Source organism: Ursus maritimus, unplaced genomic scaffold (genome assembly GCF_017311325.1).
Source record: "Ursus maritimus isolate PB19 unplaced genomic scaffold, ASM1731132v1 scaffold_19, whole genome shotgun sequence".
NCBI classification, from domain to species: domain Eukaryota; kingdom Metazoa; phylum Chordata; class Mammalia; order Carnivora; family Ursidae; genus Ursus; species Ursus maritimus.
The window spans coordinates 47609516-47632825 of NW_024424341.1; the positions used below are offsets into that span (position 1 = coordinate 47609516).

Below are 23310 nucleotides of genomic sequence, written 5' to 3' on the forward strand. Positions count from 1 at the left end.
CAAAAGGACATAAGCGGATGGTGCCCGACAACGTGGGAGAAGGTTATTCCGGGCTCACCAGTCAGTTCTTGCTTGTGTATATTGCTTTGTAAATTGCAGATGATGGTGGTGTATACGCCAATCTCCTCCCATGGGAATGTATGGCGAATGGCTTTTGAACCCTTGCAAACCACCTGGTATTTTCTCCTTTGAAAAGGATTCCAAGCAATTGCTCCCAACCATCTATCCACCTTAGACAGCATTTTCCCACTAGCAGTGATTTGGTTTTCTTTGTTTTTTCTTCTTTTTACTCGGTTGGAAAATGGATAGTGACATTTCAGTGTGGTTAGATGTATAAAAATATTGCTTTCAACCAACTGTAATTAATTGAGGGAGACACAAAGACAAGGAGACTTTTGAAAAAGTGTGGAGCTTTTGTTGTGGAGCAGTTGTCTGTGGTCATAGCCGTTTCACGATAGGTTTGCACGTCCCCTAAAGGATCGTCAAGATTTTGGACAGGGGAAATGCAGGGTGTGTGTGGGGTGGTGGGGTAGGGGAGGCGGGGTGGGGGGGGGGCGGCAGCACAGCGGGGAGGAAAGGCCCCTAGAGGTAAAAGCATTGGCAAAGCACAGAGGTAGAAATAAATGTGCTGAGAGAGGGGGATTGGACTGAAGTGGAAATCTCCACCACCAGGAGAGGTGACAATTATTTAAAAGTCCAGGGGTGTGTGCTGACTAGCAAGCAGATCAGTACACTGGCCAGTGTTTCAGGTGTAAACAGTGTGGAGGAGGAAATAAGACGGATTGCCAGCGTTCCACATACTCAATTCTTGGCAAAGGTTTTGTGTTCCTTTCATCTGTCTGGACAGCTATGCTAATTTCATTATCTCAATTTTATTTTGTTATGGCATTATTTCTTTTTGAATGTACAGAATAGTATGTGCACTTATTAAAAATTGAAATTCACCTGAAATATAAAAGTGAAAAATGACCATAATCTGCTTTCCGCCCTCCTCGTATTCATTCAGTAAAGAGGTATCGAGATTTGTAAGTGCCAGGAAGTGTTCTAGGGGCTGCGGTACAGTGTTGAGCAAGGCAGACAAGATTCCTGCCCACGGGGAGCTTCTATTCAGGGAAGTGAAGGCGTCAGATAATACGTAGGCAAACAAATAATGTAGCTCAAATGCTAAGTGTTACATGGGAATTAGTAGGGTGGGGTAGTTCCCATCTGGTGGTCCAGAAATGCCTCTCTAAGAAGGTGACATTTGCCAGTAAATGTCAGGGATCAAACGCAGTAGCTGTCTACAGTTAGGAGGGAGAGAAGGCATGGGTGCATGTTCCAGAGCTGTGGAAGAGAATGGAGATAAATTAGAGAGGAGCCAGACTGGGTAGGGACCAGGTGTGGGTACAAAAAAAAAAAAAAAGTAAAGATTTTATTTCTACAGAAAGAAGCTACTGCCGAGTGTTAAGCAGGAGACTAACATGAGCTGGGTTTTGTTTTTAAAAAGGTCATATAGGCTCCCTGATGAGAATGAGACTTACAAATGACAAATAACACATTGTTGTTCTTCTTGAATCAATCCCACTGATAAGGGTAAGGGAATTTCTGTGAGTGCGAAACGTGGACAAGGGCAGGGGCAGCTTGGGTGTCTTGTGGGAGACCAAGGTCCGGGTTCAGATTGCGGAAACGTGACCGCTCTGCTCTATGCTGGATGGAGAGCGGATTGTGTAACTTAACGTAGAACTATTATAGCAGGAACGCCAAGATTATGCAAATGATTGTATTCGATGCACTTAGTACAAACCCATATTTATGTTTCTCTGTGTTCATACTGTTGTTTCCTTGTTTTAAATTTATTTGGAGAGAGAGAGCACAAGCACGGGAGGCCAGAGGAGAGGGAGAAGCAGGCTGCCCGCACAGCAGGAGCCCCATGATCCCAGCCTGAGCCGAAGGCAGATGCTCAACTGACTGAGCCACCCAGGTGCCCCTGTTGTTCCATTTTTGCAAGCATTTCCTTCTTATGTGTTAATTGAAGGAAAACTATTTGTGCCTCTTCTTGCTCTCTCTGATTAGTTATTAAAGACTTATTAATAATAATAGTAGTTAATGAGTTCTAGCTGTGAATTTGAGCTTATTAAATTCTCATAACAACCCTATTAAGTCAACTGAATTCTCACTCCCTTTTACGAGCGGGACATCGGGCTTTGGAGTTGAGAAACTTCCTGAAGGTCCTGAAGCTGGATATGTGGCAGAGCCAGAGAGCCTGGATTCTGGCCCTCTAGACCGTAATGTTCCTCGCCCATGTCTGTTATGCCTAGCATAAATGCTGCAGAGAATAGAGATGAGATATGACACAGCCTCTACCCTTAAGAAGCTTCCAGATTTGGGGAGCGTGGAGACAGTAAAGTTACATTATCGTAATGTAATACCAGTTAACAAGAAACAAACGTGAAATGAAGACAGGAAATGAGAGAAAGGAGAGCTCTGTTCTTCATGGGGGACCCCGATGTGACAGCAAAGAGGAGTGTTTGCACTGGGCCTGAAGGCTAAGCAGGGTTTCCATAGGTTGCTAGTGGAGAGAAGTACATTTCGGTGAGCTGCCCAGCCCCATGCAGGGAGGTGGGGATCCCTAAGGCCAGGGTCCATGCACTAGGTGTTTTTTTTTTTTTTTTAAGATTTTATTTATTTATTTGACAGAGATAGAGACAGCCAGCGAGAGAGGAAACACAAGCAGGGGGAGTTGGAGAGGAAGAAGCAGGCTCATAGCAGAGGAGCCTGATGTGGGGCTCGATCCCAGAACGCCGGGATCACGCCCTGAGCCGAAGGCAGACGCTTAACCGCTGTGCCACCCAGGCACCCCTGCACTAGGTTTTTCGTTTTTTTTTTTTTTTTTCCTGTCTCTTTCCTGTTGGCTTTCGGGTCCTGGGACTCAGGGTCTGTCTGGCTCATGGGTGTGAATCATCCGTTATGTGGATGAGCCTGTGGGTTGGAGACCGGCACAGGCAGACGCTAATAGCATAGCCGCTCAGACCAGCACTCACAAAGCTCCCCCAAGGATGCTGCCCGTGCTTCAGAGGCACAGAGAGGAAAAGTCCTCTCTAAGGGCCCTTCTAGCTTCCAGAATTACTGAGGCGTTTATAATGGAGACAGAACGTATTAATGAAATGAGTCTCTGAAAAGCATGAATCATTGTCCAAGTGTAATAAGCCTCAGGGTACTCAGTTTCCAGAGAACTAGTGTATCATAGTAACTTAGTAATGCGTGGGGGAATGTCTTCGATGCAAGCTAGAGTCTTAGCGTACACACTGTCATGGTATCCTCACTGGGGAGAAGACGTCTAAATGCAGTAACCCTGGCAAACATCTGGACTCGTCTTCACAACTCCATCAACAGCAGAGATTTCATATTGGAAAGAAATCTTACGATGTAAACAATGTAGCAAAGCCTTTGATTATCACTCAAAACTTATCAACATAAGGTAGTACATAGTGGTGATAAGGCTGAGGAATGTAAAAACAGAAAAAAATGCGGCAAAGCCTTTAGCAGAAGTAGAACGTTCTAAACATGACAGAGAGTGCAGCATGACAGAAACCCCACAAGTGTCGAAAATGTGGCAAAGCCATTATTTCATACTCAGAACTCTTCAACATGAGATAATACTCCTGTGGAGATGCTGTACACATGGCAAGAAGGTTGGCCATGTCTTCCCATGAACACATTCTTCCTCAGCTTCAGTGAAAGCCTACTGGATAGAAATGCCTGAAATGTGATGATTGATGACAATCCTATATTTTTAACATATACTTCAAAAAAATGTCTTCGTGAAGGATAAAAATATTAAAGATATGAGCAGTTGCAAACTGTGTAATGGAATGCAAGTTCTATAATATCAGCCATTCACAGCAGGAAGCAGTAAGCCCATCTCATTTTGCAGACATGATCTCAATTAGGGTATTTATTACGGAGAAAAATCCAAGGTTCAAACACTTAAATCAGTTACATTTTAGCTTTGGACGATGCAGACGTTAGGAGTGTCAACTCTTCCACAATTGACAATCTGGTTTTCACTTTTGGGTCCCTAAAAGTAAAACCATACCTACTTTCCATGGAAATAGCTGTTGTTGAGAGGAAGCCTTACCTAAAACATAAACAGTTAATATCCCACTCTTAGTATGTTGTCTGTGTTTGTATAAGTGTTGTTATAGTGATGTAAACTTCAGAAGAGTCAGTATTAAGGAAATCATAGTGAACAGAAAATATTTTTACAGTACTGCATAGTATGTATCCCCAAAAAAAAAAAAAAAAAAAAAGTGGACCCAGGCCATTCAACCCCATGTTCTTCATTTGTCAGCTGCATTTGTTAATATGCCTAAAGGATCGAGGGAGGATGGATGTCTGGGAAGGGATAATAGTGTCTCTCTTTTTCTTTTGACCCTATTTGAGAAATTTTACTCTTAGGGAAGATACTATTCGACTCTTAAATGATGTCATGCTGTGCCTTTATTACTTGAATGCCTGCAAAGTGATGTGATTCTTCCTGGCTCAGAGACACGAGGGGCTCTTGTATGCTGGGGAATTCATTCCTGCCAGTTCGCGTAGAAGATGAAGGAGGCAGTGGTGTAGGGTGTGTGAGGAAAGTCCACGTGGAGATGCCGATGCCGTTTGTGGTCATCCTATAAGAGTGATAGAAATCAGGGTGGAGTAAGTCTTCAGGGAATGATTATTTACATTAAAGTAAGATACAGAGCTGTGCCTGGTGGCTTAGTCAGTGAAGTATCCATGTCTTCACTTCCACTCAGGCAGGATCTCAGGGTCTTGGGATGGAGACCCACATTGGCCTCGGGCTCGGTGGACTTTTGCTGGGGCTTCTCTGTCTCCGTCTCCATCTGGCCCTCCATTGCTATGCTCTCACACGCTCTTTCTCTAAATAAATTGTTAACATTCTTTTGTTTAAGATTTTATTTATTTATTTGACAGAAGGAAAGAGAGTGAGAAAGAGGATAATCCGTGGGAACAGTAGGCAGAGGGAGAAGCAGGCTCAGTGCGGAGCAAGGATCCCCATTCGGGTCTCGATCTCGCCCCTTAGGATCATGACCTGAACTGAACTTAGATACTTCACCGACTGAGCCACCCAGACATCCCATGGTTCGTGGTTTGTACCGTTTTTAGAAATAGTCTTTTATACCAAGACCACAGAAATACACTCCTTTCTGTTTTTCTAATAACACCCTTAATCCTCTCACACTTCTGCTGAGAAATGTATTAAAGAATGTCTTCTGTGGTTTTGTGTAGTGACTGAGGTTTTTCTCTTGTTTAAGATTTTGTTTTTAAGTAATCTCTGTAATTAACAGGGGGATTAACCTTAAAAGTAAACCTCAGGTGTCACACAGAGTACCGACTAGCCATCCAGCTGCTCTGTGAATGATGATTCCCTTATTCCCACAGCGGAATGCTTTCTCAGGGCTTGGCAGTAGCGATAATGTAATTGTCATAGAGTGTAGCTGGAATCTTGGCAAACTGATGGCTGTCTTTACCATGATCTCTCTCCCTTTACTTCCCTGGGCTTAGGTTACGTTCTATAGATTTTACTGCCAAGCATGAGTTATGGTCAACACATTCGTCATGGTCACCTAAGGAGTCCCACCAAGAGTGACGACTTTTGGGTGATGAGATTTCTGTCATGATTTTGGGTGTCGACTTCCTTGGTATCTTTACAGAGTGGCCAGGGGTGTGTCCATTGTAGTGCAGTGGGGGTCTTGGGTGTCTTCTAGACCATTAAGATTAGCCCTATGTACGCTGCTTGGAAGGAGGTCAAGTCAAAGCTTCCAAGTCCACGAGTTTCTCATTTTCTTCTGTATGTCAGTGCCAAATGAGCAACAGACCATCCTGAAGGAAAACCTATTATGGATACTGCTGTGAATGTCAGAAGAAAATTATACATTTGGTGTATCGAGCATTGTTGTTATTCCTTGAAATCACGTTGTGAGCTCCTCAGCTACACCCGCGGTTCCTTGATCTCCATCTAGTAGGTCAGGTGTATTCACGAGACAACATTTCCTCTCGATCTTCAGTTCAGAGCCACCCAAAGTACTTTTGTCAGTGTGACACTTCGGTTTCATTTGACTCAACCTCCTGCCTCCTTTATGTTGACGTGGCTGTAGTTTATATTCCCTCTTGATGGTTCCTGAACACCTCTGCCCTACTTCCTATGTGTTTCCCAATCCTCAGCCCTTTTACTGTAATGTGCCATGATTCCCCTACATCCGCGGTTTACTCTTCCTGGGAAGAAATGTAAAATCCTCTCATCGTTTCGGATGCATGTAAGCTGTATGCTTTTGCTCAGTTGTTTCTTCACCCCTCTCCCTTCGAAAGCTCACAACAGAAATTGAAGGAAGATTCTCATTGGTATTGGGACTTTTTTTACCTGTTCAAATGCAAGAGGTATGGGGACCTTCACAAGTGACTGTTACAGCTCACGGGATTCTTGTCTATTGCATCCTGCGGATCATAGTCTTTAACAGTGTTTCATGATGTAAAGTGAATAGATTTTCTCTGACATCTTGGGTCAGGTGAAGGAGTATTTGACAAGGTGTTTTACACGTGGGAAAATGAGGCAGGAACCAACCAGCGTCAATCTGAGTGATGAATATTGTTGGGAGATGATTTTCTATGGGCTTATTTTTCTCCTTGTTTTATGGATGGAGGCGTTGAGCGTTTTTCTTCTTGTCTTTCCATTGAAGTTTGTGTATAAGAACGCTTTGGAATATAGTGATAGTGCACATGGATACAGCACAGATTGTTTTATCATATAGGGAAGTAGAGATCTCTCCTTCCGTGGCAAAGTTCAGGTAGATAAGCTAGACGATCCTTTAAGACACTGGGTTTCGTACGCACAGGGTCGCAAAGCTGTGATACAAACTGACCACATGTGCGTCATAGTGTAGGATTTGGGCTGCGCAGCGGGCACGGGACGTCAGTGTGACGAAGAAGCTCGTGGTGTTTGTTGTGTCATGAGCCATGAGGTCCTGCGGACTGTGACCGGGGAGTCCTCTGTCTCCAAGCAGCATTGCAAGTTGTTACAGGCCGACTTGTTACTTTATAGAATGTGTGGAATCGAGGGATTCTTGGCCTTTTTGAGACTATCCATGGGCCTTAGTCAAAACAAAATAGGTGTTTATGGGTCATTTTGTGCTTTTGTTTGTTCATTTGTTTTGTTTTTTAGATTGTACTTAAAAGTGACATCATATGGTATGTCTTTCTCTGTCCAACTTGTCTCACCTAGCACAATACCTTTTCTAGGTCTCTTCCCATTGTCTCAAATGGCAGGGAACAACAACCAAAAAGCAAAAATAGACCCATAAAGACTGTTTTCCCGCTGCTGTTTTCCAGAGTGGAATGGGATGGAGGATGGGCAAGATGGGTAAAGGGGAATGGGAAGTACAGCCTTCCAGTTAGGGAATTAATTCGTCATGGGGATAATGGGTACAGCGTAGCAAAGATGGTCGGTGGAGTTGTGATCGTGTCCTAGGGTGACGGCTGCTAGCTACAGTTGGGGTGAGCATAGGAGAACCTAGAGAGTAGTCCAATGACTGTGTGGTACACCTGAACGAATGTAACATTAAATGTCAGGTGTAGTTTAATAGAAACGAATGGAAACTAGATACAGATATGCCTAAACGTGTATCACTTCAACTACTTTTTAAGAAGTTGCATGTAAACGAAAGCCAACCAACTCTACACATCAAGGGAATCCTATGTGTTCATGGTAGGATATAAACTTAGGAAAGTGAAGTTATCTGTAACCCAATACTAGAGAAAGGAGAGGACATGGGAGAGAGGTGAGAGTTCCCAGGAGGAACCCAGCATTCAGAAGTGAATGCTGGAGTTGTCACAGGCTGAGCCCCCAGAAAACACATGAAGAAGAGTCATTTCTTTGAGAGCTTCTTAAGATGTTTCCCCTGCAGAGGGCTCTCTCTCCTGTCTCACCGTTAAAGTGTATGTGATAATGGCCACGTGCTCATTACGTCTTCTCTCTGTAAGGGGTTTCTTTGGGGAATACTGGTAAGTACAATGGATTTTTATGTCCATGATCCTATTAGGCAAAGTCAGATTTTAGGTGAAGCCTGAGTTAAACACAGAAGAGCTCCTGTACCATGAAACAGTGGGAACAAGTAAGGTAGAGGGAACACTTGATATTTTTGAAGGCTGTGCATTGACTGGAGTCCAAGGTAAGAAATCTAGCCTTGCAGCCACAAGCAGATTGTCCCTGCACTCCTTGTCACATAGGGAGCTGTTTCCAAGAATATGTTAGACATGGCAGGAGGACGAAGGAAAAGAAAAAGGTGCCGCAGAAGAGTGGCTGGTGAAATTCACCCTGGAGGGGTGGAATTAACCTGACCAATGAACCAAACATTCAAGAAATAGTAAAGCAGAATCTTGAGTGCAGGTGAGACAGCAAAAGTGATACGGACAAGAAAGCATCAGAGAAAGTCTCCAGAAACAGTGACAAAACAAGACCTAGAATGGCAGTAAACACGTATCTCTGAATAATTACCTGGAGTGTATAGTACATTTTCATTCAATCAAGTCATATAAGGTGTCTGAATGCGCTAAGAAAACAAAACCAGAGCCATCTATATGCTGCAAACAAAAGCCACATTTTTATTTTATTTTTTATTTTAGTTGTTTGAGAGTGAGAGACAGAGCATACGCAGTGAAGGTCTGAGGGGGAGGGACAACCAGACTCCGTGAGAGGTGGGGAGCCTGATTCAGGGCTCAGTCCCAGGATCCCAAGATCGTGACCTGACCCAACGTTAAATGCTGAATTGACTGAGATTCGCAGATCACAAAAGTCTAATTTTAAACCTAAAGACACTTTCAGATTAAAAAAGAGGAGATTAAAATGGGTGTCCAGAGAAAGCCAGAGTAACAATACTTTTATCAGACAAAGTAGACGTTTTTGTTGTAGTATCGTCTTTATCCTGGTACCAACGCTGGCGTCATAGAATGATTATGGTGTGTTCCTTCTATTCCTCTATTTCTGACGTCTGTTTCCCTTTTTAAGTATCTGTTCAAACGGAGCAATGAACGCGCGTAGTCTTGGCCTTTTCTATACGAGGGGGACATTTATTCCAAATTCAAGTTTTATTTTTGTAATTGGTCTAAGAAGACTTGCTATTTAATAGTACGAGGTTCGTATCTCAGACTTGGTAACTTCAGTTTTTTAGGAATTATCTTTCTTTCCCAATTTATCTAAATTATTGTATATAACTGTTTATAGTAATCTGTTATCTTAGTATACATTTCTGTGGTTACGTGTTGTCTCATTTTTTTTTCCCATTTCTCATTTTGGATTTTGAGTCTTCTTTTCTTCTTAGTAATGTCGTTAAAGTCTTGCCAGTTTTGTTTGTTATTTTGTAAAAGTTGGCATTGCCTTCAATATGACTGTTTATTTTGGTGTCTGTTTATTTCTGATTTCGGTTTGAAATTTCCTCCTAGTGATTTTCGCCTAGGTTTCTTCTTTTTCTATTTCCCTGTGGTGTCATATTCAGAAAAAGACAGTGGAGGGGCATCTGGGCAGCTCAGTCAGTGAAGTATCTGCCTTTGGCTCAGGTCATGATCCCGAAGTCTGTCGCTTCACTGACTGAGCCACCCAAGCGCCTCAATCGTGCTATTTTTAAAAATGTGTCTTTATTTCCTTTAGAGAATGAAAGAGAGAGAGCTCCCAAAGACGGGGAGGGACAGTGGGAGAGAGAATCTCAGATTCCCCACTGAGCATGGAGCCCAACGCGGGCTCCATCCCTCGACCTCGAGATCATGACCTGAGCTGAAATCGAGAGTCAGACCCTTAAGCAACCGAGCCACCCAGCTGCTCCCGATGGTGTCATTTTTGACACTCATTCTGTTAACATGCAGGCTCAAATTGATAGTATTCCCTATGTTCAAATACCCTTGAATTCCTGGAAGAATCCTCACTTGTTTATGTTGCAAAATGCTGGAGTGTGCTTTTGATTCAGTTGGCTGTACTTTATTGTCGACTTTGCTGGAATCTTCCTCGCAGTTGGTAGCTTGCAGCCTTTCCTTGTAGCAGCTCTGCTTTGGCTTCCATAACCTGGTAGTGCTGGTGTCACAGAGAGTGTTCTCAGCAGCTCCCTTCTCTTTGCTGCTCAGAAATGTTTGCGAAGATTTGAAGTAGTTTCTCATTATATATTTGTATGAATTATCCAGTGAAGTCTTCTGGCCCGCGAGTTTTCTTTGTTGGGCCTTTTTAAAAATTACTTTTCCATCTCCTGAGTAGTTGTCGATCAGCGGAGGTTTTTAAAAATATTTCTTCAGGATAGAGTCCTGGTTTGTTATATGTTTTTGGTAGTTTTTGGTATCTGTTTCTTGGCATACAATTTTGTAATGTTGCCTCATATTTATTTTTATTTCTATGGTATCAGTGATACTGTATCTGCTATCAAGGCTTCCAATTTTAGTCGTTCTTCCTTTTTATTCTTACTTGATTTCCTTATAGGTCTTTCAATTTTGATTTTTGTTTTTTTCTGAAAACCAAATCTGCCTATTGTTGATATTTCCCTATTTTTGCTAAATTCTATTTTGTTCATTTCTGTTTTATCTTTAAATTTCCTTTATTCCCCTGGCCCGGATGGCTCGGTCAGTTAAGTCTTTGACTTCTGCTCAGGTCATGATCTCAGGGTCGTGGGATTGAATTCCGTATTGACTCCCTGCTCTGATGAGAATGTCCTTGCCCTCTCCTTTGGGCATCCTCTCTCTCATGTTCTCCCTCTGTCTGTCTCTCTCTCTCTCTCAAATAAGTCTTTACACAAATTCCTTCCTTCTTCTGCTTGTGGGCTCATAATGGTTTTTCCTGATTCTTTGAGGGAGAGGAGAGGATTTGTGTTATATCATGACAGTACTACAGAATCATCTGTTTAGCAATGTGGTCAGTATGTTGTGTGCAAGTTTATGTGTCCATGGAGAAATAAAGTCCTGATGATTCCTTGTCAGCTGTCTTGCTGACGCTCTCTGATTGATTTTATGGTTGTATATTAGATGGCATCAGTGTATTCGTCTGAAGGTAGCAGCATGGAATGACTTGACTTTTCTGTTATTCAATCTTTCAGCGGTATCTTCACATGGCAGCCTGAGCTTCCAGCCAGAGCCGTGCAAAGAAGCTTCATTTCAAAATGTGTCAGTGGGTCGTTATCAACATAGCGTCCTTGAGAAGTTACACTTAACAATAGACCGGGATCGTGATTGTAACGGATATGTCCAAATTGAGAGTACTGCCCATAACAAGACTCTTACTGTCCAAGATGGTGAGGGATATGAAACATTTTGTAAACCCTTCCTTTTGAAGTCCACTCTTTCTGCAATGGAGGGTGTGTGTGTAAGCAAAAGCTCCAGTCAACTCTTCAAATGTACATATGCATGGAAAGAGAATGTGGAAAATCTGGAAAGTTACCTAGTCCATGCTGAAAATAATGATTTGAACAGTGTTGAAGAGAGGACTGGATTGGCCTTTCAGTCAAATATTTCTAAACTTCAGAGATTTCAAAATGAAGAAACAACTGCTAGGTGGGGTCCACTCGAGAAGTCCTTCACCGAGGACAAAACCCTACAAAATTATCGAAGCATTTTTAATGGAGACAGAGTTGCTCAAGGCAGTGAGTGTGAGAAAACGTTTGATCAAGGCTCAAATGTTAATAACGATCTGAGGACTCATTTTCAAGAGAACCATTTTGAATGTATTAACTGTGAGGAATTCATTGATAGAAGATCCAATGTTATACATCACACTATGCATATAAGGGAGAATCCTTATCAAGGTAACGAATGTGAAAGAGATTTTAACCAGTCCTCCAGCGTGAGCGATCATCAGAGAATTCATGTGGGAAAGAAACCATACGGATATGATAAGCCTTTGAACGTGTCTAGTGAGTCATCAAGAATACGTATACATAAGACAATCTGTAGTGGAGAGAAACCTTACAAATGTAAAGAATGTGGTAAGGACTTTAAAAATAAAGTAAACCTTAAAAGCCATGAGAGAATTCATACTGGAGAGAAACCTTACAAGTGTAAAGAATGTGGCAAAGCCTTTCGACGCAAATCATGCGTTAACGTCCATGAGAGGATTCATACTGGAGAGACACCTTACAAATGTACAGAATGTGGCAAAACCTTTAAACAGCTCTCACACCTTACTCAGCATATAAATACTCATTCTCGAGAGAAAATGTATAAATGTAAAGAATGTGGAAAGGCTTTTTCCCACAAAACAAACCTCAGTACACATCACAGAATTCATACAGGAGAGAAACCTTACAAATGTAAAGAATGTGGGAAGGCCTTTTCCCACAAAACAGACCTCAGTACACATCACAGAATTCATACTGGAGAGAAACCTTACAAATGTAAAGAATGTGGCAAGGCCTTTGTCCAGCAATCAAGTTTTACTCAACATAATAGAATTCATACTGGAGAGGCACCTTACAAATGTAAAATATGTGGCAAACCCTTTAAACAGCTCTCAAACCTTAGTCAGCATATAAATAGTCATACTAGAGAGAAAATGTATAAATGTGAGGTATGTGGCAAGGCCTTTTCCTACAAATATAGCCTCACTACACATCACAGAATTCATACTGGAGAGAAACCTTACAAATGTAAAGAATGTGGCAAGTCCTTTAACAGGTGCTCACACCTTACTCAGCATATAAATACTCATACTCGAGAGAAAATGTATAAATGTAAGGAATGTGGCAAGGCCTTTTTACAAAAAACAAATCTCACTAGACATCACAGAATTCATACTGGAGAGAAAACTTACAAATGTAAAGAATGTGGCAAAGCCTTTCAGCACAAATCACACGTTATCATCCATGAGAGAATTCATACTGGAGAGACACCTTACAAATGTAAGGAATGTGGCAAAACCTTTAAACAGCTCCCAAACCTTACTCAGCATATAAATAGTCATACTCGAGAGAAAATGTATAAATGTAAGGAATGTGGCACGGCCTTTTCCTACAGATCAAGCCTTAGAGCACATCACAGAACTCATACTCCAGAGAAACCTTAGAAATGTAAAGAATGTGGCAAAGCCTTTCGGGACAAATCATAGTTTAAGAGCCATGAGAGAATTCACACTGGACAGACACCTTACAAAGAAAAGAATGTGTCAAAATCTTTAACCACCTCCCAACCTTACTCAGCATATAAATACTCATAGTCGAGAGAAAATGTATAAATATAAAGAATGCAGCAAGGCCTTTTTCCACAAAACCAACCTCACTAGACATCACAGAATTCATTCTGTTGAGAAACCTTAAAAATGTAATGAATGCGAGAAGGCCTTTTTCGAGAGATTAAATGTTATTAACCATCACAGAATTCATAGTGGATAGAAACCTTACAAATGTAAAGAATGTGGCAAGGCCTTTAACGAGCTCCCATACCTTACTCAGCATATAAATACTCATACTCGAGAGAAAATGTATAAGTGTAAAGAATATGGCAAGGCCTTTTTCCACAAAACAAACCTTACTACACATCACAGAATTCATACTGGAGTGAAATCTTACCAATGTAAGGAATGCGGCAAAACCTTTCAGTACAAATCATCCGTTAACATCCATGAGAGAATTCATACTGGAAAGACACCTTACAAATGTAAAGAATGAGGCAAAACCTTTAAACACCTCCCAAACCTTACTGAGCATATAAATAGGCATAGTCCAGAGAAAATATATAAATGTAAAGAAAGTGGCAAAGCCTTTTCCCACAAAACAAACCTCACTACACATCACAGAATTAATACTGGAGAGAAATCTCTCCAATGTAAAGAATGTGGCAAAGCCTTTCAGCACAAATCACTCGTTATCATCCGTGAGACAATTCATACTCTAGAGACACCTTGCAAATGTAACGAATGTAGCAAAACCTTTAACCAGCTCCCAAAACTTACTCAGCGTATAAATGCTCATACTCGAGAGAAAATGTATAAATGTAAAGAATGTGGCAAGTCCTTTAACTAGCGCTCATACCTTACTCAACATCACAGAATTCATACTGGAGAGAAAACTTACAAATGTGTAGAATGTGGCAAGGCCTTTAAGCAGAAATCGTGCCTTACCGTACATTACAGAATTCATAGTTTGGCTCTTATTACAAATTTGAAGACTGTGAGAGAATTTGGAAGGACTGTTGAGCCCTAACTCCACATCAACATCATAGAGTTCGTACTGAGGGAAAATACTACAAATGAAAGAATGTGACAGACCTCTAGCTGGAAGTCATAACTTGCTGAATCTCATCGTTAATCATACAGGAGCTAAACTGTAACACGTCAAGAAAGCGTAAATCCTTTAAGTGGAATTCAATCCTTATTTGGTGTCAAAAATGCACTGTTGGTTCAAGATGTACAACGATAATGAATGAGGAAAGACGTTGTCTTATTTTAGAAATCATCATCAGAGTTCAGAGAAGAAAAGTGACTTGAAGGATAGACTATGTAGAAATATAGAAATGTATGTAATTGAACATCAAATGTCAAATATATGTCACAGAATTCACAGTAGAAAGCAGTACGTGAGTTACTCACTTCAGATATGACCTCAGAAGGAATAATACAAGGTTAGTCAGTTAGATAATGTGTATACTATTCTGCTTCAAAAGATGGAAGGAGGGGTATTTGTATGGGTGTAATTTCAGTGTGCATTCTTTCCATTGACTGTATATGAGATTTGTGACTTTCAATATCACTGTGTTTCTACTCTTTCAACTCTTCAGAAAATTCAGTTTTTCCTGGTGGATGTGTGAAAGTAGGTAGGTGATTGTTGCGTCAAGGATAAGAGACGCCCTTCTTGCTTAGGTGGGATCCATGCACATCTCTCTTGCATGGAAGAAGAAGGACAATAGAACATACAGTATATAAAAGAAATCTAAATGGATATTCTATTTGTGCTTCTGACATTGAATAGGTCATCATGAAGTGGGTGTTCACAACGTCATTCTCCGTTTATTAGAACTAAAACAGTTTGTGACTATTACAAATTAAATGTGTTACTAATTGGTCTTTAGGGAAAAGAGATGGCAGTCCAGTCAACTGTGATTCATGTTCATAATAGTAATCGTGGGAAAGTATGAATTGATGTCGTAGAAATGAAGAAATCATCATACATATCAGAGAAGTGCTATCTCTTCCGGAAAATGAGATATGGTTGTACAGCCACTTTTTAAAGAGTTGCCGGAGTTGTGAAAATATTTTAGTATGCAAAATGAAGCTGGTAAGAAGTTAAAATAGACTCCTAGATGATGTCTTCTTTAAGCCTCATGGTACTCAGAAAATGAAAAATGTAGTAGTAGATACAGAATGTGGAGGGTGAGAATAATCTAAGTATACCCTTTCAGAAAATCACCAAATCACAAAGATAGCCAATGAATAAGAAAGAGTCAAGTAATTCTAAACAGCCAGAAAACAAAAGAATGACAGCAGTAACTTCATACTTGTGTTGTTCCTTGCTTTACCTATAAAGGGACTAAGTTCTCTAAGCCAAAGATACAGATTGCCTGAATGGAAAGAATTACAAGACCCAACGGTATACAGTCATCAAGAGCCTCATGTCATTTTTTTAAAACTATTTTTTTTTCCATTGAGAAAGAGAACAGAGAACATGCTAGAGCCTGAGAGGGGCCAGGGTCAGAGGGAGAAGCAGACTCCCTGATGAGCTTGGAGCCCGATATGGGACTCAATCTGGGGACTCCTGGATCATGACCTTATCCGAAGGCAGACACTTAATCGACTGAGGCACCCAGGCCCCCTCACTTCAGCTGTAAGAACACAGTCAGACTGAAAGTGCAGGTGTGGAGAAAGATATCCTATGCAAAGAGAATCCAAAAGAAAGCAGGATAGCCACGCTTCCATCAGTCAACGTAAACTTTAACCAGAGAGAGTAGTAGAACATGGTAAAGTTCATAGTAAAATAAGGGCTAACTTTGTACTGTGTGTTTTTAATTATATGGCGTTTGGCAGAATGTCAAAAAGGATTTTCGCCCATTTTGGTTTTGGAAGTACAGGATGAGTAGGATGATGTCTCCCGGTGGTACTTAACCACGTTCAAAAGCAACACCTATTTCATAAATCTTGGTGGTGACAGTCCACTTACCTCAAAACAACTAGATACTTTCAGAACCACTTCTCTGTCTAGAATTTCTAGAGTTGGGAAAAAACAGCAGTGGACAACAACTAGAGAGAGACCTATTGCTTTCAGATTCTGACGTGTGTGAAAAAACAGGTGCAGTGAAAATCTTGGCAATTGACTGTACCAAGTAGCCAGTAGTTTCTCAGACATAACTCGTTCAGGCTCATAAATGTCCCCACAGTATTCGATTGTCTACCGTCTTGCTATGAAACATTGCATAGTGATTCAGTGGGGGAAGGTGAAGCCACAGGGATTAACAGAGTGCACAGAGAGTGGGGTTTGGGGGAACAGCCACAGGGGAAGAGGACAGAACTTGTGTTAGTTTTCTAGGGCTGCTGGAACAAATTAGCACAATGCGGGGGCTAAACAAGTCCCCAAATTCTGGTTCTCACTTCTGGAAGTTCTTAGGTGGCTGAAGTCACGCTGTTGGCTGTGTCACACTTTATCGGTGCAATGGAGTCTTTCCTCTTTCTGACATCTGGGCACTGTCAGCTCTCCTTGATCTTCCTCGGCTGGATCTCTATCTCTGGCTTCATCAGCACACAGTGTTGTGTGTGTGTCTAAATTCCCTCGTCTCAGTAGGACTGCAGTCATTGAATTCGGGTTTACCTGAATCCAGTATGACCTCATTTTAGCTTGACTACATCTGCAAAGATCCTGTTGCCCCAGGAGGTTACAGTTACGGGTACTGAGGATGAAGAGGTGAGCATGTTTATCTGAGGCATTCTGTGTAACCCACAACAGGGCTGGAAGGCAGTAGGGAGTTAACTGTCACTGAGGGATTAAAGAGCACTACAGCTTTGAAGGTTGGGGGTGGGTGTATGCAGGGATATTAAGGCGATGAGGCATATGTGTGTTGAGAGAATGAAAGGGTGGAGGAAAAATGGAGAGGAAGGGGATAATGGGTGATGAATTACTTGGCAAAAGGGAGATCAAAGGCACTGGTGGGTAAAAGGGAGACAAAGCTTATTGCCTAGGAATGGTGAAAGAACATAGGGGTGGGGGGCCCTTGGGTGTCTCAGTCACGAAGCATTTGCCTTCGGCTCATGGTGTGATCCCGGCATCTGGGATTGACCCCCCACATCAGGCTCCTCGCTTCTTACTCTCCCATTCCCCTGCTTGTGTTCCCTCTCTCGCTGGCTGTCTCTATCTCCGTCTAATAAATAAATAAAATCTTAAAAAAAAAAAAAAAGAACATCGGGGTGTAAGGGGGATAGTTGCTTGTGAATGGAGGCCTGGGGGTGCCCAGTGCTCTGAGCAGAGATGAATGGTGGGGGAAAAAGTTGATGCCTGGGGAACATAATGGACACAGGGTTTAATGTGGATGGAGGGTATGTTCACAGCTGGGAGACGGGTGGGCATCAATAGGCTTAAGGGCCATGGGAAAAAGGGAGCATAGGGTTGAGCATAATGGGTGTGGGGCCATGAGGAAACTAAGGTGTCCTGGTAAATGATGGCTGAGATACTGAGGTCACTGGATATAAAAGACACAATAAATGGGCAGAAGTTATTAGAATGATGGGGTGGAGGGGAGATAAATGACCACGGATGAGGAGGAAAGAATGGAAGATTCCAGGATAATGGATTTTGGACTAAGGGCTCTAGAATTAGGTGAAGAGGGGTTTACTGGTGGCGTGAGTAAGCCTAGAGGGGTCATTGCAGGCAGAGTGCTGGGGTTCATGGACATCGACAGGTGTGGAGATTCAGGTCACCATGTGGCGTAGAGGCAGAGGGCGAGGACGGGTAGAGCTCTGGGTGATGGAGTTCCAGGAGGTCACTCATTCATTCATTCTCACTAATTCCCTGATTTGCATTTGATTCACAATTCACTGCTGTTTGTAATTTCAGTTCATGAGGCAAGAACCACATTTACATAAATTACTCAGTAAGCTTTTCAATGGAATATACAGGTAAAAGTGTGAGTCAACAATGAGAGTTGATGTTTTCTCTCTCTGGGGGTACTATGGAGAAGCTGTGACCATGGAGAGGGTACGTATCAACAGGGAGTAGCAGATGAACGCTGTCAACAGTCTCAAGAATCCTTGAGGTAGATTCCCTGCTAGAGGCTACAAAGAAGGTCCAATCCCTCATGAAACCTTGATTCTGACCTTGTTGGACCCTAAACAGAAAACCCAGCCAAGCCCACTGGAATTCAGGCATATAAAGAGTAGAATGTTCTTTTTTAGCTCCTAAATGTATGAAAATTGGTTACGGTAGAGAGAGAAACCATCTACACATAGGCATAAGTTGAACTGTAAAATAAAAATGACACAATACAAACTTGGAAAATAGTTAAGTAAAATAAAAATTCCCCTTAGTTGTCCCCAGTAGTGATCACTTGATCTTTAGACCTAACAGCTGGTCAGTTTGAGGTGTACCCTCTTCCTCCTGCAGTTTCAGAGTAGATGTGAAATTCCATTTGGAATTGCCTAACACACAGGCACTAAAATACTCTGGTGTTAATTCAGTGTCCGTAAATATTGTCACATACTTCATTGAATTGTTTTCTTAAACCAATGCTATATGATAGCAGTGTTTTCCTGTTAGTATAAATGGATTTACTGCATTCCCATAACATCATTTCCCGTGGTAATTGTCAATACGACACCCTTGCAGAATCGCCCCTTGTTTATGCACATACGTAGTTAAATGCATCTGTTTCCGGCTAGGACCCACATCATGAAATGTCGATGTTTGATTTGTACACAGCTGACTTAACTGTGTGGTTCTGGGACATGAGATTGTTGCACCGTCATGGTTTTTTTTTTTTTTTTTTTTTTTAAGAATGTTTATTTGAGAGAGAGCAGCATTAGGTGGGAGGGTCAGAGATGGAGGGGGAAACAGACTAGCTGATGAGCTGGGAGCCAGAAGCGGGTCTCGAATCCAGACCACAGCATTCTGACCTGAGCCCAAGACAGAGGTCTACCAAGTGAGCCACCCCGGCACCCTGTGACTGCGTTCTTACAGTGAGGGGACCATTGTTGACCTAGCCTTGTAAATCAAACACCAAAACAAAACAAAGAAAGGTAATATCCTACCAACTGTGTTTCCACTGTTAAAGAAATTACAGGGAAGCCATTAGACTCCTGTGACTCCTGTCTCTGTAGCGTCTGCAAGCAGCCCACATGTTCAGTCAATGCACTGGAATGGAGGAAAAGGAACTCAACCGATCCAGTCAACTAGGCCTTCCAGAAAAAGGCAACTGCTTCAGGCGCTGCCCATCAGATGCTGGCCTTGCTTTCCTTCCGTAGTGCGTCTGTGAACACCTCACTGCAACCTCCCCCCCGTGGAGCATGCCTAACCATTTGAAGAAACAATTCGCTGGTCAAAGTAAATCTTGAAAATTTCAAGGTACGTCCGTACAACCGTTAACCAGCACACAGGACCACGTTCATCTTGAGCACTTTCTCCTGTGGCCTAAACATCGAGCCCATGGTGTAAGAGGGTGGAAGACTCAACGTTACCGGTTTCCCTGTCCCGCTCCGCCCACTTTTGGACATGCGCACAGCACTGCGACGCTCGGCCAAGCGACCCCATCCTTCACCCTTGGTGATGACCGCTCACCGCGCATGGGCCGGAGGTTTACCATCGAGTGCTGCCCATGCGCACGAAGGACTTGTGACACACACAGCCCCTTTCAGGGCCGCAGTCGGCCATCTTGTGCTCCTCCTTTCACCACCTCAGGCCTCCGGACGACCGCCTCCAGTAGCGTCTCAACCAAACCCAGGCATCTGAGTTCCCAGTTTAGACAAGCTGGGGCCAGAGGCTGTGCACAGACTAGTCTTCCCACATTTTTATCACACCCAGAGTTCTGGATGGCCTTTCCGGTTTCTGCCTTTCCTGGTACCCAAAGTTTGCACATGCGCAGGAGGAGAACACAGGTGAGCCAGCCCTTCACGGTCCTGAGTCAGGCACCTGTGTCCATGCAGAGGACCCAGGAGCAGGTGGGGTCAGGGACTGGATGTCCACCATTACGCTGTGGAATATGAATTCATACGGCGCCCATCAGTCCCACCTCTGCAGAGGACCTTCTGAGGTCCCCGGGTTCCTGTTCCAGACTTTGGGCCCTAATATTGTGGGCACAGAGCTCAGCTACTCCAGGATTCCCACTGGGAATAGTCCCTCTGGTAAAGGCGGCTGCCAGAGCCTCAGACAGATTTGTCAGTTCAGATAATGTGGAAAATGACCTCAGACCACAGAATTGCCTTCCTCGATCCACTGCCAATCCCTGATCCTCCCTCCGCAGAACAGTCTAGAGAACAGAGTTCGTTCTCTGGGTGGCCCGAGTTGGCATTCCCACTATCCTGAGGTTGACACTCAGATCAAGGAGAAGAAAATACTTAGAACTTCATTTTCAGTTTTGCCTTTCTAGTTAAAACAGTGCTTCCAAGAGAACACAGAGCACCCCACCTTCCATTCTTGGGATATCCCCTAATAGTCCACACATGAAAATTCACCAAATACATACATGCAGATGATGGATGCATCAGATTTCCCTCAGAGTCTCTCACCCACTCTTCTCACTCCCAGTCTGCTCTCTCTATATGTGCCATCACATCCAACATTACTTTCAAGGTAACTGATGATGAAGAAGAAAGAAGGGAATTCTACTCCCATGGTGGCTCGTCCAGCGTTCAAATCCTTCTGGAAAAATATGAACATAAGGTACCCAATTCCAAGGGCTTTCAACAGATTAACTTGCGTCGTGTATGTCAGATTCCCAGCACGGTGTCCTGGGCTCAGGGCCTCCTCCTATACCTGGTGCATGTAGTAGGTGCTCAATAAACAATCGTTGATGCATGAGCACATACCATTTCTCCCAAACAGCCGTGCACAGACACCACTGCCTCATCTAGTCCCTAACTGGCCTTCCAGGATCAGCAGAAAGTATCCTTATTGGAACTGTCAGTAGTGTTCACTGTGCATGGTACCATGTGTGGTGACACACGATGGTTTGGTCTGAGGGGCTGGGGTGTGCTCTGCTTTCTCTAGCTCAGTGCTACTGGAAATGCAGTGTATGGACAGAGACCTCGATGGTTGTTAGAAATATAAATTAGGGATGGCTGGGTGGCTCAGTTGCTAAATTGTCTGCCTCTGGCACAGGTCATGATCTCAGGGTCCTGGGATAAGCCCTTACCTTAGTCCATGCTCTGGAGTGTCTGCTTCACCCCTTTCTTCTGCCCCTACCCCGACTCGTGCTCTAGCTCTCTCTCTCAGATAAAATAAATAAGATCTTTTACAAATTAAAACCACAAATTCATGGGTCGCATCCCGACCTAGGTATTCATGATATCTGAGTATAGAGACCCAGAATCTGTTTTTAGTGGAAATCCCAGGTGATTTGTATATACAGGAAATGTTCACAAACACTGTTTAGAAAAGTCACCCTCAGGTAGGGCTCCCATTTGAATCCCCTGTGTAGATTTTAGATCTATCATCTCCAGGGTCCCATCCCCAAGGATTCTGGCACTTTTAGCATCAGTTAGGTATTGATGAAGGGGCCCAACTTACTCTACCATGAGCCCAGTGCAACAGTGACACTCCCAGGTACCGTTCTGAGAATGGGTCCGAGAGTGGTCAGTGGGGAAGCCTCGATGGGTAGGGCTGGTCTGCATAAGATTTGATAGGAGAAGATCAGTCTACCCCACATTCCTGATGTTGTACGAGACTGTTTCTGTCTCCACGAGATAAGTGCACTCAAAAATCAAAAAGGAATAAATCACCTTGGGGCTTACACTGAGAAGCTCCTCGTGTGTACAGATTTTCACATGACCCCACTAGCAGTGGAACAGCAATCAGTTCACATAGACCCTCAGTGGCCATGCGGAGGCTTTTGGATTTCACCGTGACTGCCCTGGAAGACACTAGAACAGAAGGTCAGTCCTTGAGGATGTAGGAGCATGTGAAGAATGAGACAGGAGCTGTCCCTCGGTGACCACCAGAGAATTAAAGATGGGCTTTCAGAACCATTCCATTCAAGCAGAGCTTCCCAAACCCCATTTTAAGCTTCAGTTTTGTCCTTTGATCTTCAGCCTCCGTCTGTGTCATCTGCTTCTGTCATCTGCCCTTACCTGGGTGTGTGGCTACTGTCTCCTTTCTCTTCATGTGCCCAGGGCTCTGTCCTGTTCCGAAAAAGATGACAGGATGCACACTAGAGATGGCAAGATCTGTTGATAAGAAAAGCAACATGACTGTTGCTGGAGATTCTTCTATTTCAAATATAGTACCATGCTCAGTAGATAGTACAGTACAGAAGTTTATAGAATATTATTTCTCTAGATGCTATTATTCTTTTAAGATTTTATTTATTTTTGTCAGTGATCACAAACGGGGAGCGGCAAAGAAAGCAGGCAGGGGGAGAAGCAGACTCCCTTCTGCGCCAGGAGCCCATCTTGGGTCTCGATCCCAGGACCCTGGGATCATGACCTGAGTCTGAAGGCAGATGCTTAGGAGACTGAACCACGGAGGCATCCGTAGATGCTCTGTCTGGATGGATGCTTTAGAATAGTTATGAAGCTTTTCCAATGTTCAGCTCCTTAACTCTACTTGCCAGTACTAGTGAATCAGAAATTAGGATAAGATATCTGATTTTAAGATGGGAGCAACAATACCTTACCCTGTTCAGTTTCCAGAATTATCACCAAAGGAAAGGTTATAAATACCCTTAGGGAAGGGGAAAGGTAAAGTCAGGATGAAACATGAATACTTCCTTCCTTACTGCAACAAACGCCTGATTATTTCCTTGAAATGATGTCATTTGTCTTTTGTCCTCAGTTACCCTGTAGAATTTTAAGACACTGAACATACAGTCATTATATGATCCTTGCTTGCTTTTGCTAAAACTTAAAAAGTAATAAAGGAGAGAATATCTGTAACACAGTACAGAACAAAATGGAAACTTGCCAGTCCAGGACTAATTTAGAACCTTTATTTGCAAAGGCCAGGATATCCAGGAAACATTGGTGACAGCCTTTGTTTTCTGGGGGCATCTGGCAGAGAGACCCTGAGCCAAGGGAAGGAAGTTAACATGAGGTGTCATGAGACACATTGATACCAGTGTCCTGAAGCACATGGAAGGACTCATCACTGCTGCCTCATTGTTTTGGGGGGGGGGGGAAAAGCA

The 23310-nt window shown here is 42.9% G+C and overlaps 3 protein-coding genes across 3 annotated transcripts in view; 2 read left to right on the plus strand and 1 right to left on the minus strand.

Moving 5' to 3' along the window:
* The window catches only part of LOC103657337 (zinc finger protein 91-like), a 686132-nt gene that overhangs the window by 421737 nt on the left and 241085 nt on the right, over nucleotides 1-23310 (minus strand). The window lies entirely within an intron of this gene.
* On the plus strand, nucleotides 11012-14742 carry LOC103672901 (zinc finger protein OZF-like). Its single transcript, XM_040632936.1, has one exon. It carries the CDS (start codon nucleotides 11357-11359, stop codon nucleotides 13064-13066), a length of 1710 nt encoding a protein of 569 aa, XP_040488870.1. The 5' UTR covers nucleotides 11012-11356; the 3' UTR covers nucleotides 13067-14742.
* Nucleotides 13479-23310, plus strand: part of LOC121099780 (zinc finger protein 665-like) — a 35840-nt gene continuing 26008 nt past the window's right edge. Inside the window, 1 exon segment of the mRNA XM_040633068.1 lies at nucleotides 13479-13656. Coding sequence (XP_040489002.1) covers nucleotides 13479-13656 — 178 coding nt within the window.